At 25.5% G+C, this 20,064-nt stretch overlaps 1 protein-coding gene across 3 annotated transcripts in view; it reads left to right on the plus strand.

The window, feature by feature from the left end:
• Positions 1-20,064, plus strand: part of LOC122504633 (rho guanine nucleotide exchange factor 12) — a 183,839-nt gene that overhangs the window by 3,158 nt on the left and 160,617 nt on the right. For all 3 annotated transcript variants that reach the window (XM_043615817.1, XM_043615820.1, XM_043615819.1), the window contains exons 2-4: positions 6,898-7,139; positions 13,388-13,437; positions 15,651-15,708. In XM_043615817.1, the coding sequence (XP_043471752.1) occupies positions 6,956-7,139; positions 13,388-13,437; positions 15,651-15,708 (292 nt within the window). In that variant the 5' untranslated portion in view covers positions 6,898-6,955. The remainder of the gene's footprint in view (positions 1-6,897; positions 7,140-13,387; positions 13,438-15,650; positions 15,709-20,064) is intronic.

Consider the following 20,064-nt stretch of genomic DNA (forward strand, 5'->3'; position numbering starts at 1 on the left):
CACAACGGTCGTGGATGACTGCGAGCTATTTGCGCGCAACAATCCTCGGAGCGCGAAGCGCGACGACCAAAATTCGCGCGCCCCGAGGCGCGCTGAAACTTGCGAGCCTCCCGCGCGAAGCGCGGATGAGAATGTGTCCGCCCGAAGGGCGGGCAGGTTTTTTTTTTTACTATAAAAGTATCAAATTTTTCATCTCATTCAAATTTTTTTACATTCTGACTTCGAGAATTGTCTCACAAAGTTCACAACATTTGTGTTGAATAATAATTAAGAAGAATAATTATTTTTCAAAGCAAAAATATTTACAAATTTAAAAAAAAAATTTCTGATATTTAAGCAGAAAGATAAAAGTATTTCTGATACATTTTAAAAAGAAATAATTTTTGAGATAAAATATAATTCTTTTTTGCTTTCCGTGTGAGAAATAATTTTTAACCCTTCAATTGTTGATTGTAAAAGTTTTGTGAATTTCCGCTAGGTAAATTTTAAGTTTTTCGGAAAATAACATTTAAAATTCTTTTGGATAATTAATAATATAAAATTTTCATTTTTTTAAAAAATATTTTGTTTGAATTAAATTATGAAAATAATCTGAATGAAAATATTACTAAAGGAAATTAAATTAACGTTTTCGAATTAATTATAATAGACGAAAGATTTAATTAATTGTAATTGTAATAGATAACAATTGAACTGTTAGATAATAGTAAATTGCAAAATAATAGGTTTTCCATTTGTTGTTTTATTGACACTAATTATAGAAGATAATAATTATTAGAAAAAATGAACGATAATTAGGTAAACAATAGCAATTTTAACTATTATATAATTAATTAGAAGAATATTAAATTTTTTTCCAATATCTAATGATATAGAAAATCGCATTTTTTGGCCGAAAATTTAAAAGAAAAAATTACAAAAAATTTTATTAAAAAAATAAATTTAATTTTTATAATTTTAAGCATTAGAGAAAAATTATTTGAAAATTTTTAAGTGCGTTTTAACTGGAAATGGTTGAAGAAAATAATTAGTCAAAATTTATTGCAACGTAAACTTTATTTCTGAAAAGTGTTTACTTTTGTTTTCTAAGCAATTCAATGAACAATAATGTTTTGATTAGTTTTAAACATTACTTTTAAATTACTGTTTATGTTTATAGCAATAATTTTTGCCATTGCGTGTAAAAATTATATTTATTTATATTTAAATCAATGAAAATTTTATTTTTTTTTGTACTTCTTCTTTCGATTTTTTTTCCAAATATTTCAATAAAATGTAACTTTTTTGCTATAAAATTCAACTTATTTAAATTTTTACAGTAAGAAAAGTAACTATAGTCTAATCTTTCAAAAATTATTTTTTTAATGTAATTAAATTTTCGAAATAGAAAATTATAAAGATTTTCAATAATTAAAATTTTACTGAAAATCATATTTCGAAGAATAAGAATATCAAATTCTGAAAATGATTGAATTCTTAAAAATTTTAATAAAAAATCTTCAAATGAAAATTAGCTTCAAAAAATTAATTAAAAATTTTTTTTGAAAAAAGCAATTCTAAGAATTTTCTTATTATAATTAGGTTATAAAAATTCAATTATTAATTTTCAATATTTTCTATTATATTTGACTGTGAATTCAAATATCTATAAAAATAATTACAAATAAAATTTTTTAAAAATCTAATTTTTTAGAATTGTTAATATAGTTTTTAAGAAAACAATCATTCTCGTAATTTTTAATAAAATTCAGATTCTTCAAAAAATTGATTAGTTTCTTACAAATTGTCCGAAATGGGCCGAAAATTCTTTAAAAAAATTTAATTGTTTTCGAAAAATTACATTATAAAATTTTTAAAAAACTACTCCTAAAATTTTCTTTATATTTTTTTTTGAAATTCAATTATCTTTATTTTCATATTCAAATAGGTTCAGAAATTTCTGTACTAAAATGGAAAATAGGATAAATTGAATATTTATTTAGTTCTAATAAATAATTTTTTATTAAACAAAATAATGACTTTTCTCAATGAAATACAAATTAAAAGAAGTAACAAAAATATCACCGTTCATTTGAACGTTCGAAACTTTAAGAACATTACAATTGTAATTTTAGTAGAAAGTAATTAAATTTTGGGAGGTTTGAAATTGAAATTTAACAAATTTTGATTCCTGCGCGAAAGAACTAACATTGAAGTTAATGATATTGAAGGAAAAAAAATAGTTTCTTATGTTTGAACTACATTAATTTTTGTTGTAATTTCAGATTTTTTTATTGAAAAAGCATTTTTCAAAGTTTTTGGATAAAAAAAATGATAAACAAAAAGATTTTGTTTATTTTTGTTTAAATAGTTGTCAGTAAATTTTTGTAAATTCAAAACTCGACGGTGTTTGGAGAGAGAATAAAATTGAAGTTTTTTATTGTTGTGGTGAGAATTTAAAATGTATATATCTTTCATTTGAAACTCTAATTGGCACTCTCCACTTGTGGAACTTAATTTAACCCAAGAGTAATCTGCCTCACTCTAAATCTGCACAGTTTCTGCAGTTCAGTGATTTTCAGTGATATTACATGAGTGATAGTGGCTTTTAGAGTAGTACGATAGTTGCTTTTACACAGTTCGTTAAATTTACCAGACTTCCGGTTTCACAATGGCACACTCTGTTCATTCTGGCGATGAAGGGTTTTTGCCCAGGAGGCACCATGACGATATTTGCATTTTGGTTCGTTTGTAGGGAAATGTAGTTATCGCTCTAAACACCTGACAGACCACTATATACCTGAACCACTTTCTATTGTCACTACTTTATAAACCGCCTTGTTGTTTTGCCAATCTTTTTTATTTTTTTTCGTCTCTCCTCTTCTTTCTATATATGCAGAGCAATTATCAAATCGTCCTTTGCTCTCACAACCCTTGAAATTTTTCTCTCGCAATGAATTTATTTTCTGTCCCTGTGATTATTATCGCTTTAGGGACGAAGGTGCTATATTTAACTTTAAAGATTTTTTTACGCTTTTCCAATATGTTCAAGTTGAATCAATTTTACGTATTTTTGCAGGGCTCGAACTAGGTCCGTAAATTTTCTTGTCACTTTTATTGAAAAAAATCTCCATAAAGTCCGTAATTTGATTGAGAAAAGACGAAAAGTTTGTAAATTGTACGATATAATTTGAGGAATTTTAGAGAAATTAAAAATGATTGCAAAAATTCTATTATGTTCAAAAATTTTTAAAAATTCTTGTCAAAATTTCAATTATTTACAAAAATAATTCAATTTTTCTACAATATTCAATTATTTTCAAAATTTTTTGTCAAAATTCCAATTATTTTCAAAAATAGAATTCTCCTCAATTCAATGATTTTTAATATCTACTACTTTAATAAAATTTTCCAAAAGAATTCTATTATTTAAAAAAAATTTAATAAAATTCTACACAAACGTTTAATTATTTTTAAATAAAAATTCCACAGGAATTCAATTATTTACAAATTTTTTTATAAATTTTTCCACGATCAATCAACTATTTTCATAAGTAATAAAATTCTTTTTAGGAATTCAATTATTTTCATAAATATTAAAACTCATTGCAGAATTTCAATTATTTTCCATTCAATTTTAATTAAGTTCCTCGAAAAATGTAATTATTCTTAAAAATTTTATTAAAATTCGTCAAAAGAATTCAATTATTTAAAAATTTAAATTGACAAAATTTTTTATGGAAATTGAATTTTAAGAAACATTCAATTATTCAATAAAATTTTAGATTATAATTGAATATTAAAAGCATATAGAATCTTTAAAAATCTGAATTTTTCATATTTTAAACTAACAATTCTGAGGAAATAATTTTTTTGAGAAAGTTTATTTGAGTTTTTTTTTAAATTTTTGGAAGTTTTCATTTTTTGATAATATATTTAATTGAAGAATTTTCAAATAATTGAAATTTTGTAAAATTGAATTGTAAACAAAATAATGAATTTAAAATTTCTGAGGCATTTCACGTCAGAAATAGGGTAAGTGTGGGTATTCCTGCGAGTGACACAATTATTGCGATTTTTAAAAAATTATTATTTTCATTTTGAAATATACGCCTAATTTTTTCAAAATAATTACAAAATTTATTTTGAATCTTACTTGATAGAATAGCTCATAAAAATGTACATTCCGACAATTATTAATTTCTTTATTTAAATTTAAAATATATTATGACAGAATTCTGTGACATTATCAAATATGTCAGTCATGAATGCATATTAAAAACCGTTGATATTTCCAATATTCACTATAGTATACATGTTTCAGTGTTACTAATGAAAGAAGTACACTTTATTATTTGAAAAATATATTAATTTACCCATCTATTATTGATTTTTAATTAATAATACTTAAAACTATATTAGTAGCAGAATTTTTACTGCCGCATGTTAGTATTATTGCGATTTTTAAATACGTTTACTGCGCAACGCATACTAAACATAACCTCTTTTTTGACAACCAGCGCGCTATGCGACATCTGATTTTCTGCAATAATGCTCGCACAATAATTGGTGTTTCCTTCATAAATGTCACACAATATTACTCGCGAGTCAACAATAATACATGTGTTGACAATTAGTTTTTAATTTACTTTTTTAAATACAAATAAGTAACGAAATTTGATTGAGTTTAATTGTTTGGAAAATATAATAATTAAACTTTAATTTGTAAATGAAAAAACTGCATTTCATTTTTTCGTAAACTTAGACGAGCTTTGCAAAGTTAACCTACACTAAAAATTCGCAGAAATACCACACTTACCCTATCACGATTCGCAAAGGGTATGCCGATTTTCGCATAACTTAGTGGAATTATAGTTCTATATAAGAGACTTCTTTCCCTCAAATTTTTTTTAAAAAAATTCAAAATTGTTGAAGATACGCCATTTTGAATTTTAATATTAATTTTATAAAATTTTGAAAATCTCGGAATATTGTTTATGGATTTTTATGAAATTTACACATTTTGCAGGTAAAAGTATGTACTTTAAAATGCAAATAAAGTTAATAAAAAAAATTTTTAAACAATTTTTTGTTTATTTACTCCTTTCTGAGAAAAATGTTATTAGCATATTTGGATTCCTTATGAATTCACCTTTAATTTCATAAAAAAAAAATTGATGGAGACTCAACAGGTTCCGGAGATATTGAATTTTTTGTAAAAAATAGTCATAGTTACAGCAGCAATGCACGACTGCGGTAACGTACTACGCGACTTGTGCAGTATGGTGCTATGGCGCGGCGATGCTTTTTTTTTACAAAAAATTCAATATCTCCGGAACCAGTTGAGTCTCCATTAATTTTTTTTATAAAGTTAAAGGTGAATTCATAAGGAATCCAAATATGTTAATAACATTTTTCTCAGAGAGGAATAAATAAACAAAAAATGGTTTAAAAAATTTTTTTAAAATTTTTTTATTTAAAAATTCATTTTTTTTATTAATTTTATTTGAATTTTAAAGTACATACTTTTACCTGAAAAATGTGTAAATTTCATAAAAATCCATAAACAATATTCCGAGATATTCAAATTTTTATAAAATTAATATTAAAATTCAAAATGGCGTATCTTCAACAATTTTTAATTTTTTTGAAAATATTTGGGGGAAAGAAGTCTCTTATATAGAACTATAATCCCACGAAGTTTTGCGAAAATCGGCATACCCTTTGCAAATCGTGATATTTCTGACGTGAAATGCCTCTTCTCAAAGAACTTTTTTAAAAATTATTAATAATGATTATTAATAATAATTATAATTATTATAATTATAATTATAATATATAATTATTAATAATAATGATTAATTATTAATAAAATTATTAATAATGCATTTATAGAAGAATTCTATCTCCGAGTCGAAGAAAAACATTTTTTTACATTAGAAAAAAAAATTTGATCGTAAAAATAAATTAAAGATTTAGAGTAATAGTTAAATTAAATAATTCGCTTTAAATGGAAAATATAGTAAATAGTCAATATTTAATTACAAAAATAGTTAATAATTTAAAAAAAGTTTATTTCTGTCTTTTTATCTTATATGTAATGGACTAATGGTAAATTCAGAAAAATAAAATTTGAATATCATGCGTCCCACATTGTACCTATAAAATAATTTGAATTAAAAAAATGTCTCTAAAATAAATAACCGCAATTAAATATTTTTAAATATTTATTGATAAAAAAATTGATTAAAATTTAAATTGAGAGTAAAATAAAAATACTTTTCCGAGTGGAACATTTATTATTAATAAAATATGTACAAATCTAGTTTTAAAATATGATTTAGACGTTAAATATTTGAGGAGAAATTATGTTGATTAATAAATATAGAACATATATTTTCACCTCTGGACGTCTTAAAAAATTCGACAGAATTCAATTTCCGACAACACTCTTGATTTGTCAATAAATTTTAAACAATTCGCCGGATATTTCAATTACTTGGAAGAATTTAAATAATTTTGGCAAAGAACGTAACTATTTTATGACTAATACATTTGTAAATAAATAAATAAAATTATTATAGTAATAAACATCGAACGAGTAATAAACATTAAAAATAATTTTTTTTAACTGATCGTTTTTAATTTATCAATCAGTAAAAAATAATTCAAAATTGATTCCTTGACAATTATTAGAATTATTCTTTTTATTATTATTTTACTTTTGAATTTTTGCTTTTATTGAATATATATTTTTATTTTTGTATGTATTTCTTCATATTCAGCTTATTTTAAAATGAAAATATTTAAAATGAAAAATATGAAGATATTTGAAATGTAAAAAACTAAAAATTCATGTGTATAATAAATTTTTGTAATGTGGGCATTATTTTAATATTGGAATAATTTTGAATGCAGGAGTTGCGGACTGCTGGTGTCATATGCGGAGGTGAGGTGAAGCTGGAACATAGGAGGGATGAATGGAACGGCGGCTTTTCGGCACAGCGTCGGTGGAGGTGGGGGTGGTGTCGCCAGCCCAGGTGGAGGGAATCCTGGCGAACTTATACCCGTCACCATCCTCGTCATCTATAAGGATGATGCTGGATATGGAATGAAAGTGTCTGGCAACAACCCCGTCTTTATTCAATCTGTCAAGAAAGGTATAAGGAAAAAACGTATTAAATATTTTTCCTTTCACAAATATTATTAAACTGGCAAATGTTACGCGCACTAAACGCGGTATTTCATTTTATTATTTTATTATTCTGCAAGTTAAAGAATTTTTTATTAAAAGTTCCTCAGTTCAATGATTTTCAATATCTATTATTTTATTAGTATAATTTTCCAAAGGATTCAATTATTTACAAAAAATTTAATGAAATTCTACACAAATGTTTAATTATTTTCAGAAATAATAAAAAATCCAAAGGAATTTAATTATTTTCCTGAATAATAAAACTCATGGCAGAATTAAAATTATATTTTTTAAACAATTTTAATCAAATTCCTCGAAAAGTGTAATTTATTATTCTTAAAAATTTTATTAAAATTCGTCGAAAGAATTCAATTATTTAAAAATTTGTTGTTAAAATTCTGTATGAGAATTCAATTTTAATTAAGAAACATTCAGTTAGTCGATAAGTTATTTATTTTTGTATTTAAATAATTGAATTTTCGTAGAATTTTCTAATAAAAATTGATTTAAACATGAATTTCAGTTAAAATTTTAGATAATAATTGAATACCTATTAAAAGCATTATAGCTAGAATTTTTAAAAATAATTGACCTTTGAAAAAGTTTAAAATTAAAATCTTTAAATTTTTGAATTTCTCATCCTTTTAACTAACAGTTCTGTAGAATTAATTTTTTTGAAAAAGTTTAATTGAATTTTTTTCGAAATCATTTCAAGTTTTTATTTTCTAATATTTATTTACTTGAAGTGTTGGAAATCAAAAATGTTTTACAATACGCGGGTTCACTTTTTAAACTTTTGTTCTGATCTGTTTATATATTCGTGTGAATATATTCTATCGTCTTTTATTTCTAAATCATATCTTTTCTGCATTTTCTGTCTTCTATAAGCAGCACACAAATCGTGTATATCTTTTAATTACTCGTTTATAATAAATACGTTTTACCAGTTTACTTCCTTTTAAATTAATTAATTATGACCTGCTCATATGAAGAATTTCCGAAAATCGAATTTTTGTAAAATATAATTGTAATCAAATGGATTTGAAAATTCTCAAAGAACTTTTTCAAAAATTATTAAAAATAATTGACTTAAAGAAGATTTTTAGTTAAAAATTCTAGGAAACAGTAATTAAATTGAAATGGGGTTAGAATTCGTGAAATTTCCACAGAAAATAAAAAGTATTTCTTTTAAATCGAAATGTTGAAAAAACATTTCTATTTGGCCTTAAGATTGTGTCCACCAAAAAACAGAAAAAAAATTATTTTTTATAAAAGTTATTGCAAAATTAATTTTTTTGCAACTTTTTAAACAAAATTTGATTTCTCCTAAATGAATGAACCGATTTAAATGAACCAAGCGGGAATATAAAGGGGATAAAATATACTTTCGTTCAGAATTAGAAAATTTTTAAAAAGTTTATTTTTTAATAATTATTTAATAAATTTTTTATAAACAATTATTTTTTTTTAATGATCTACATCTTCTAAAAATTCGAAAAAAATATTAACATACACTTAAAACTATAAGAAATCAAAATCCGTTGAGAAAATTTTGGAGCGGCAATTATTTTAAATGATATAATGGAAATTATATTGAACGGAGATGCGATTTTGATGATTTTCAGAATAAAAACATTATTTTTTTATTTTTTACTACAAAACACTGTCAAATTAACATTTTTATTTAATTATATAACCATAAAAATTGATAAAAATGATCAAAAACTAATTTCAGCGTTGATGCACTACACTGCGCCAATATAATTTCCATTATAACTTTTAAAATAATTGTCGCTCCAAAATTTTCTCAACGGATTTTGATTTCTTATAGTTTTAAGTGTATGTTAATATTTTTTTCAAATTTTTAAAAGGTGTAGAACATTTAAAAAAATTAATTGTTTATAAAAAATTTATTAAATAATTATTAAAAAATAAACTTTTTAAAAATTTTCTAATTCTGAACGAAAGTATATTTTATCCCCTTTATATTTCCGCTTGGTTCATTTAAATCGGTTCATTCATTTAGGAGAAATAAAATTTTGTTTAAAAAGTTGCAAAAAAATTAATTTTGCAATAACTTTTATAAAAATAATTTTTTTCTGTTTTTTGGTGGACACATTCTTAAGGCCAAATAGAAATGTTTTTTCAACATTTCGATTTAAAAAAAATATTTTTTATTTTCTGTGAAAATTTCACGAATTCTGACCCAATGATAAAAACATAATTTTGAAGAAAAAAATTACTGGAATATGCAACGATTATTAATATAGAAAATAATTACAGGGTGTCTACAACACCTGGAAAACCTGGAAAATCGGGAAATGTCAGGGAATTTTTTTCATCATGACTTGAAATACTCTTGAACAATATTTTTAATGCTACCAATTAGTTTTACAAATTTTTAGTAAAAAATTAATACTAATAATTAATATTGCCTTTCTAATTTGCAATTCTATTCTATTTTGAGAAATAATATGAACCACAGACATACATATAATCAAATAGAAAAAATTGACAATATATGTCAATATATGTCAAGAAATTGATAATTCTGAAAGAAGTTGAATTTTTTGAATGCTTTTGATAGTCATAGAAAATTTAATAGACAGTTTTCTAAATTTTAGTGAACGAGTTTTATATATTGATGACAGTTTTCTAAATTTTAGCAAGCAACTCGTCACTGATTGTGACTCAAAGTATGTTATCCATTCAATGATTTTGTGTCCCGTCTCAAAGTAATATACTAGTCTATTAATGATTGACGGACTTTTTCTTTCCGTGTATTTAATTGAAGAATTTACGAATAATTGAAATTTCGTAAAATTGATTTAAAGAAGAATTTTAGTTAAAAATTTTTGAAAACAATTGAATTGATAATGATTCTATCACTCGGTTATCTTTAATTATTATAAAACATGAAGAAATCGATGACTCCGAGTCGAAGACTCGGAGTTATCGATATCTTCATGTTTTTTACATAGTTATGATTATGAAAAATTTAATTTAACTCGTACTGGTTATATTTTTGTTCGTAAATGGTACGTAATTTTTCATTTTCGTTCCGTAAAGTACGTTTTTTTAAATACTGTGTCACTGGTTCGAGCATTGATAATTTTTTTTTCTATTCAGACTTTTGTATTAATAAAACTTTTACAATGTTTCTTGAACAAAAAGTTTAAAAAGGAAAATTTTGTAAACGTAAAATGTTTTTTGAGTGAAAAACAGTTTTTTCTTTCAAATCGTTGGTGACAAACATTGTGAATACTTCTCCCACATCATTTATAAGTGATATCAAATGAAATTTAAGCAATGTATTTTTTGTAACCCTTTATTATATGTCAATTCTTAAAACCTGGGAAAAAATTTTTAGAAGGCCTGGAAAACCTGGAAATGTCAGGGAAATTTTTTTCAGATTAGTTGTAGACACCCTGAATTAGTTTTTTCAATTTTTTGGAAGATATGTAGAAAGATGAAAAAAATACTCATTAACTTTTTTATAAGACACTTTTTTCACCAGCGCATTCAGTTTGACTGAATAAAAATAAAAATAAAAATGAAAAAAATAGTTAAGCAACATTTTTCTGATTTGTAATTTTTAAATTTCATTTTTTCGACTTCTTTTATTTATTAATTATTTAATTTTTATTTCATTGACAAAATATTGAGATGTAACACAATTTAATTAAGTAAATTGTTTAAAAACCTTTTTCTTTTTAATTTTATAGATTTTAATTTTGAAATTGTTTTATATTTTGAATTTTTAATTAAAGAAACGTGATGATGAGATGGCAAATCAGTCTACCTTAGCATAATCTTATGAAAAAAGTAAATGAATGTTTTCTTTTATCTTTCTACTTAACTTCCAAAAATTGAAAACAATAATTATTTAGAAAAAATCAAATCTTTACATAAATAAAAAACAATTCAATTTTAATCCAAAATTTTCCATGAGACAAACTTACAGTTTTTAAATTCTTTAGAATATAAAAAGTTCGAACTATTAATTTTTGTAAGAATCACTCATGTAAAAAAGGCTACAGGCCTATTGTTACATTACTTGTAAATAAAAAAGAAAATAAAAAATTAATAAAGAAATAAAGAAATAAATATAAAATATAATAAATAAATAATTAAAAATACAACAAAATTATAATAATAAATTACCTGAATTAAATTAAGAATAATTATTTTGTCTCTTTATATTCTTAGAGTAAAAAAACTTTAATTAGAAAATTTCCCATTAGAATTTCAATTTTATTCTTCGGAGGAATAGTTTTGTACTCTTTTTATCTAAAATAAGATTTGAAATAACACAGTTATCAATTTACAAACAAAAAACAACTGCGTTTGTTTAGAAAATTTTTCGCAGTGTTTTTTTTAGATTTTTATACAATTATTTATCGATGATTTAATGAGCTACGTTTATATGAGAAGTGTTTTCCATTTCAAAAGGAAGTACATCACAGTCTCGTGACATTACTGCCACGGAAAAAAATTAATCTCTAAACTTGAAATAATATTAATTTGAAGTCCAATGAAATATAAGTGTATCTAAATTAAACATTATAGTCACAATTACTGTGATAAGTTGTGTTTGATTCTGTCAAACTTTATACCAGAAAACGCCATAAATTCACATCTCTGATTTAGAGATTTGTTAATTTCACAACTTTTTTTATATGAATTAGGTACATTGTGTTTTAAGTTAATCAGTGACAAAAAAGATTTAAACCATTTTAATTAATTAAGTATTAATTTTATTTTCAAATATCCAAATAAAAGCGAAGGTCTGTGAAATTTTAAGGTTACAATTGTCGCCCGACAAAATACGGCACTGACTGATTTAAATGACGTAAAATAGGTAAATAAACATTTTCCAACCACTTTTTCTCTAAACACAGACACTTTTTACAAAATAGACCAACATACAATGGGTAAGAATCTTCTTAATAACCTAAATTCAAAAGATTGTTTAAATTCATGCAGAAACGCGGTTGTCAAGCGGTTGTAAAATGTAAAATTGGAAATGATTGGAAAGTAATGTAATGACAGACAACAAGAAGCAGATTACTGCCAGTCGCCAGAAGAGGGCAGAAGCATGCAGAGAGCACAATGGTCCAGCTGTTATATTCTTAGCATTACATCACTTTCCAATTTTGCATTTTACAACCGCGTTTCTGCATGAATTTAAACCATCTTTTGAATTTAGGTAATTAAGAAGATTCCTACTCGTTGTATGTTGGCCTATTTTGTAAAAAGTGTCTGTGTTTAGAGAAAAAGTGGTTGAAAAATGTTTATTTACCTATTTCACATCATTTAAATCAGTCAGTGTCGTATTTTGTCGGGCGATAATTGTAACCTACAAATTTTACAGACCTTCCAACGCCGTTAAAACAAAAAAATGAAATAAAAATATAAAATTCGTATTGTGTTTTAAAAATATCCAACTACTTTTTTATACTTGTCAATGTATAGTTCATACAGGGAAAACAATATAAATATTTTGTGAATAATTCTCACTCCAAATTGTGATAAATTATAAATTCTTATTACATCGAGTTATTACAAAAATACGAATTATATAAATATACGATTAAGATTTTTAATATTGTTTATTCAAATAATATATTAGATTTGAATTTATTCAAGTAAGTTGATAGTTTAGAACATATGTTCCATGTCATAAAATTTGAGATTCCTAATATCATTTTTAGGCATAAGAAATACGTGTTCTTCACAATACTAATATTCGGATTAGATATAATACCAAATTTCAGTTTTAGTGATCTGCTTACATCTTACGTCCGATTCCAGTGATAGTTTATGCCTAAATCTCAGATTTAATCTCTAATTTAGAGATTAATTTTTTTCCGTGTGCGGCAAATGTAGTTAAAAAGAAAAGAAAACTTAAATTTGACATAATATTGAAATAAAGTGAATCTTACAAGTGCGATTTTAATCAAGTCTTATTTTCAAACATAGTATTATCAATGAAGATAAATCAGTTGAATTGTAAACGTTGTCGAATGATAGAGTATTGTATTGTTAAGAAAATTATTAATAGGCTAGATCCGTTTAAAAAGTTTATATATTTATACCTCTTTGCAAAGTTTCTATCAGTGTTTATATATGTATTTAGAGAAACTTAGAAAACTTGTTTTCGATAAATATATATTTATTGCAATTTTTTAATGCATCTTTATTTTCCTGTAGGCGGTGCTGCAGCCAGAGCCGGAGCTCATGCTGGAGACAAAATAATCAAAGTGAGTTTTATTTAGTTGAATATTTACTTTATAGACAATGACTCATTGCTATTTTTTAATTGTCATTTTTGTATTCTCTCTCGATTTTTTAATTTTGTTCACTTCTTTTTTACTTTATTCTGTTTAATTTCTTTTTCCCTGCTTTATTCTTTATTCTTTTTTTTACATTTCATTCTGTCCAATTTTTTCCACTTTTTTGTACCAATTCTTTTTCTCCAGTTTACTGTGTCCAATGCTTTTTTCCACTTTATTCTGTCTAACTTCGTTTTTTTCGTTCTGTCTAAATTCTTTCAATTCTACTTCATTCTAAATTTTTTTCACTTCTTTGAATTTTAAGTTCTTTACACTAGGAAAATCAAAATTTATATGTAAATTTTGTCGTTAATATTCTAATTCTATTGCGAAGTGTTTTTCTACAAAAAAAATGTACTATACTTGGTTTTTAAAAAAGTTTAAAAGTTTCGTCTTTTAAGCTTTACAACAAAATAATCTACTTGGTTTTTAAAAAAGAGTTTCAGAAAATAATTTTTTTAAAATTCATACTGAAACACTGTTTTTAAATTTTTTATTATCTGATTATCAAAAATTCGACTTTTTTTTCCAAATATTGAAACATAATACATAAATTCAACTTATTTAGATTTTTATAGTGTGAAAAATAACTACAGACAAATCTTTAAAAAATTATTTTAGAACAATTTTTTTAAGATAATAGATAGAATTTTTTGTATTCTAATTTTTTTAAATTCAATTATTTTCAATATTTTTAATTAAATATTTCCGAAAATTAAAATTAAAATTTTTCAGAATTATTTTTAACATTTTGGAAAAAATAATCTTGTTCAACATTTTTAATTACAATTATTAAAAAAATTAATTATTTTTTTTTAAATTATACAAAAATTCTTTTAAAATATTCAATTATTTTCGAAAAATGTCATTACAATATTTTACAAAAACTAATGTATAGAATTATTTTTTTATAATTTTTTAGCAATCTATTATCTTCGAACAAAGTAAATTAAAGTTTTTTAAAATTTACTTTTTTACAGTTATTGAGAAATTTTGGAGAAATCATGTTCATATTTGATAGTTGAAATTCTTCAAAAATTTGAGTATTTTTAAAATTATTTTTCAAAAATTGAATTACATACCTACCTACTTGTAAAATATTTTACGAAATTTTAAGTAATTGGAAATTTTGTTAATTGTACGTATATAATTGAAAAACTATTATCTTTCACAAATTAATTTAAAATATTTTTGAAAAACTTATTTTAAGAATTCCTTTATTATAATTTTTTGAAAATATCATACCTTAATAACTTTAAAAAAAGGACAGTTACAGTTACAATTATTATAAAAAATTGAATTTTTGTATTTAAATAATTAAATTCTCGAATAGCTTTCGTCGAAAAATGTTTAAAAATAATTGATTTAGAGACGAAGTTTGCTTAAGAATTATGGAAAATAATTGATTTTTATTTCCCGTGGAAAAACAAATTAAATATTTATTTAACAAAATCACTCAAGTTTTGAATAATTGCATTTAGAAATTAGTGAAAGGTCAGGAAAATGCAAAATAAAATTTTTGTGACAACACTGAATTAAATAAACGAATTTTTGTATTTTTTTAATCGACTAAAGCGACTTTTTTTGCGGCTCAAAGTCGGTCCGAGGCCTGAAAATATTTTTAAACTTTTGCTCGAATTCCCTACTTTTATTTTATGATCAAATCAAATGGATTCTATTATTTTGAAGTGGAAAAAATCATGAGAAATAATATTTTATAAACTAGTTGATTTATAATTTAAGGTAGTTCTCCGGCTACTTATCTTGAAAAAATTGATTTTCGATAGATTTTCTTCAAATTTTGAAAAAATGTTTCTTATAATGGCCCTTAAATGTGGTAAAAATTTCGAAATCCTTTGCGATGCTAAATTTTGAGTTATTCAAGTTCAAACTTTAACTTTTACATGCGATTATGTTAAAAATAAAAAATGTCAACCACAATATCTCGTTTTTTGACATGGCAAAGGGTTTTAAAATTTTTACCATATTTAAAGGGCACCGAAAGAAACATTTTCTCAAAATTTGAAGAAAATCTATCGAAAATCAATTTTTTCAAGAGTAGCAGCCGGAGAAATACCTTAATTAATTGATAATAATTGAGGTGTAAACATAGTTTTTTTGATTTTATTTTTAACTTTTAGGTGAATGGAGAGGATGTAATGCACTCGACACATGAGGACGTTGTGAAACTTATAAAAGGTGAGTTTTTAAACCTTTCCCTTAAATTAAAAAAATTAAATCATATTTAAAAAATTAGATCAATGTTGTACATTTAAGCAAACTCAAAAAAGATGGAATTTAAAAATTTTTAATTTTTGAATTACAAAATAAATAGTACCTACAGAAAAAAAAATTAATTAATTAATTAATAAATAAATACTAATAAAAAAATGAATAGCGAAGAAATGGCCAAATAGACCTTTTCATTTAAGACCGGAAGTTGGAGCTACGCCATGACAGACGGCGCGATTTCAAAATTTTCGAGCAACTTTGTGTCAGAATGTATATTCAGGGTGTCTAGCGAACCGGGAAATCGGGAAAAACCCGGGAATTTGGTTCGACCTCAAAAAACCGGGAAAAACCCGGGAATTTTCTATTTATAGGGTATTTTTTGAATTATGTATATAAAAAATTATAATTTTTTTCAAAATCGTCAAGGGTAAATTGATAGTATGAAGCAGTAGTAAAAATAATAACTTAAATTTTATTTAAAACTAACTTTAGTATACGTTATATTATAAAAGTTAAAGGATTTGTACTATTATTATTTTTATATAACAATTTATAGGTATACAATACGTAACAAATTTTATAAGAAGAAATTAAGAATCTTCTGTGATATAGGAAAGGCAAAGATTTTACTTTTTAACCACTTGAGCGGCAGGGCGTCAGAATTGGCGTTAGACGTAGAAGTGACAGAAGCGGCAGAAAGGCGTCAAGACTTGACTCCGATTTTCTAATTCTGTAAGGAGATTTATAATATCAAACTGAAGTATTTTTTTTTAAGATAAAAGAACAGACTTATGTCTTCTTTAATCTTAAAAAAAAGATTACTATATTTTGATATTCTAAATCTCCTAACAGAATTAGAAAATCGGAGTCAAGTCTTGACGCCTTTCTGCCGCTTCTGTCACTTCTACGCCCGACGCCAATTCTGACGCCCTGCCGCTCAAGTGGTTAAAACTAAATATGGGGCATTCCATTTCAAAATAATCCTCTTTATAAACAATTGACATTGTAAGGCAATTTTTAAATCATTATTTCTCATATTTATTGAAGCCAAACTTTATTTACTATTAGTGGTTTTAAAACAAAAATTTCTCAACTTTATAATGGTAGAAATTTTTTTTTTTAAATAATAGAATTTATGAAAAAAATTAAGTTTGAAAGATAACCTTTTTGAATATCTCAAAACACGTCGCATCCGATTTTCTTGAAACTTATGTAAAAATAAAGCTTAAATATTCTAGTTTAATTCTATGTAAACATTATAATGTGCAATTCATGGTTTGAGAAATTAATTAAATTTTACAAGTATTTCAAAGGGTATAATGTATGTACCGAGCGGAATTTTTTTTTCAAAAAAAGTTTTTCTTAAATTCCCCTGAATTGACAATTATATTATAAAGTTGAGAAATTTTTATAAGTGAATTTTGATATTCTATGTCAAGTTTTTAGAAATTATTGTATAACTTTAATCATTGTAATTTAATAAAAACAATATTTAATTACGTAAATAATGTTATTGATAAACATTTAAATATGTTTTTAAATCCTTTGTGAATATCCGGGAAAATTATTCAAGAACCCGGGAAAAACCCGGGAATTTTAAATTGACGATTCGCTAGACACCCTGATATTGTGCTAATAACAATTCAAATAAAAAACTCGATGAAAATGACATTCTAAAAGCAAAATTAATGTTTGAACAGGTAGAGAAAAATACTGTCTGTCAATTAAAAATATGGTTATAAAGTAAAGTGACCATACGTCCCGGATTGTGCGGGACTGTCCCGGATTTTTCCCCTTCGTCCCGCAAAGGCTAGCGTCCCGCAAAACGTCCCGCATTTGACATAAAATGTCCTGCATATCCCGGAAAATAGTTAAGAATATCCTGCATCTACAGGTTAGCACAGTAGCGTATATAAGTGTGAGAGAGATAGACTTCGTGATATTTTAAGAAAAATTCAATCGTCAGAACATATGTGATTCAATGTTACAAAATAAGCATAATATAAATATGTAAATGTCATAAGACGAGCCTTTGTTTCAATTCCGCTCAAATTGACGCCTACAAATTCCCTGATTCTTTTTTCTTGTCACAAATGACCTTTTTTTTGTTTACTAAATCATATAAATAAGCGGGTGTCCCGCATTGACACTATTTTCATATGGTCCCTTTATTATAAAGACGAAGTCAGTGTTTAAAGGGTAAAAAAGTCTATATTGTTTACATGTAAATAAGGTTATGTTATGTTATGAACATAACCTTACCAACAGGTCTCATTTTCGACATACTTGACAAGTTTTGCAATTACTTCGAATATTTTCATTCCTAATATTTCATTTTCTAGCTGTTAAACGGTTTTGGGAAAGAAATAAAGTAATAATTTTCAGTCAAATAAGACTTGCAACGAGTATCACTTTTGCAATTCTCAAAACAACATTTCTTTTGTGCATCAATTTTTTTCCTTTGTGGATTATTTTTCTCAGGGATACTGCTCATTTTTAATACACGCTAATTTTTTTTCTACATTCATTAGTAATATTTTTTAATTACTTTTCACTATTGGCACTGTGCATTTTGTACAAAAAGTGCTCGAAACTTTGTCGGAAGTTCTATATATATTCCGCGCTTGCGCAGTACAGATTCCTTAAATGAAAAGGTCTATTATTAGCAAAAATACACTGCGAAATGTAAATATAGAACTGGACCGAAATATGATAATTTTCAAAGAACGATAACAGGAAAAATTAACATCAATGGTAAATGTATGGATGATAAATAATATGTACAATGTGAATAGTAATTGCTTCTAATTAACATTATCGTAACGATTGTATTATGAAAAAAATTGTTTATTTTTTGTCGATCGCAATATTATTTTCTATATTTTTCTTATATGGATTTTCTGCGTGACTTATTTTTTTTCTCCATTGCGTTTCGTCCTCGCAATTTTTTTCCAATTATAATTTCATTGAAGGCCTTATTAACAGGATTGAAACTTTGTTATATCATTTTGATTACATTTTAATCACGTGAGTTTATAGCAATGACTTGTTTCAACTTTATGTCCTCTCTTTGACACTTTGAAACTCTGTACAACAGGTAAAGATCATAGAGTCATTCAGTCATTTATTCTACTTTTCTTCCAAATATTTCGACAAAATAACACTTTTTTGGTATAAAATGCAATTTTTTCGATTTTTATAGTGTGAAAATTAACTGTAGTCAAATATTTTTTTGTATAGGGTCTTTTTTTGCAAGTCTTTTAGCGCATAAAACAAACTTTTCTTCTCACTGTAAAAAATATGGTAAAATTTCAACAATATTGATAGGGAAAATTAAATGGAAAGAACTAATTTAACGTAGGGAACTATTTATTTTAACTTGTCAGGAACGAGGCTTTACAAATACTGTTAGCAAGGAAATTAGAAGAAGCGTAAGGCGTCTATTTTAGGTGACATCTATATCTTGACTGGCGCCAAGTAAACAATAATTTAAAAATGAAATGTCATAAGTGTCTTTGTTGATTCTTCAACACTCCGCCTCAATTAAAACACTGATTTTTAAAAAAAACGAAAAAGTCCCTTTAATTTACAAAACTTTAAGTCCAATTCACTAGCACATTTTTCGTGTTTCACTGCTGGAAGAGCTTTGGTCAGGACGTCTGCCGTCATCTCCTCGGTGGGAAGGTACACCAACTCTATGGGGTACTCCTGGATTGCGTTCCTGATGAAATGGTAGCGGATCTCAATGTGTTTCGATTTCGAGTGAAAAACGGGATTGAGGGCGAGTTTTCCGGCTGATTGATTGTCGTTAAATAAAATAATTCTCGATAAGTTCTTCAGATTTAACTCCTTTAATAGTGTGATGAGGTAAACTGCCTCCTTTGCAGCTTCGCTGAGACTCATATACTCCGCCTGAGTCGACGACAGTGCTACAGTCTTCTGTTTTCGGGAACACCAGGACACTGCTCCGCCGGAGACGATGAAGCTATAGCCGGTGTATGATGTTCGATCGATTGGACAATTTCCCCAATCTGCATCGGCATATCCGGTTACCTGTTGATCATTCCGTGAGTAGACGAGCTTCATATCAGCTGTGCCTTTGAGGTAGCGCAATATTCGTTTGGCTGCCTCCCAGTGACGTCGTCCATGGTCGTTGTTGAATTGGCTGAGTAGATTCACCGCGTGGGCGATGTCGGGACGAGTCCCGATTGCTACGTATGAGAGAGCTCCGATCAATTCCCTGAATGGAAACGATGTCATCCTCTCCGATGCTGATGGTTTTTCCAGCTTGTTTCCGCAGACGAGAGGAGTCTTCACCGGTTT

Source organism: Leptopilina heterotoma, unplaced genomic scaffold, assembly GCF_015476425.1.
Source record: "Leptopilina heterotoma isolate Lh14 unplaced genomic scaffold, ASM1547642v1 Lhet_307, whole genome shotgun sequence".
Classification (NCBI taxonomy): domain Eukaryota; kingdom Metazoa; phylum Arthropoda; class Insecta; order Hymenoptera; family Figitidae; genus Leptopilina; species Leptopilina heterotoma.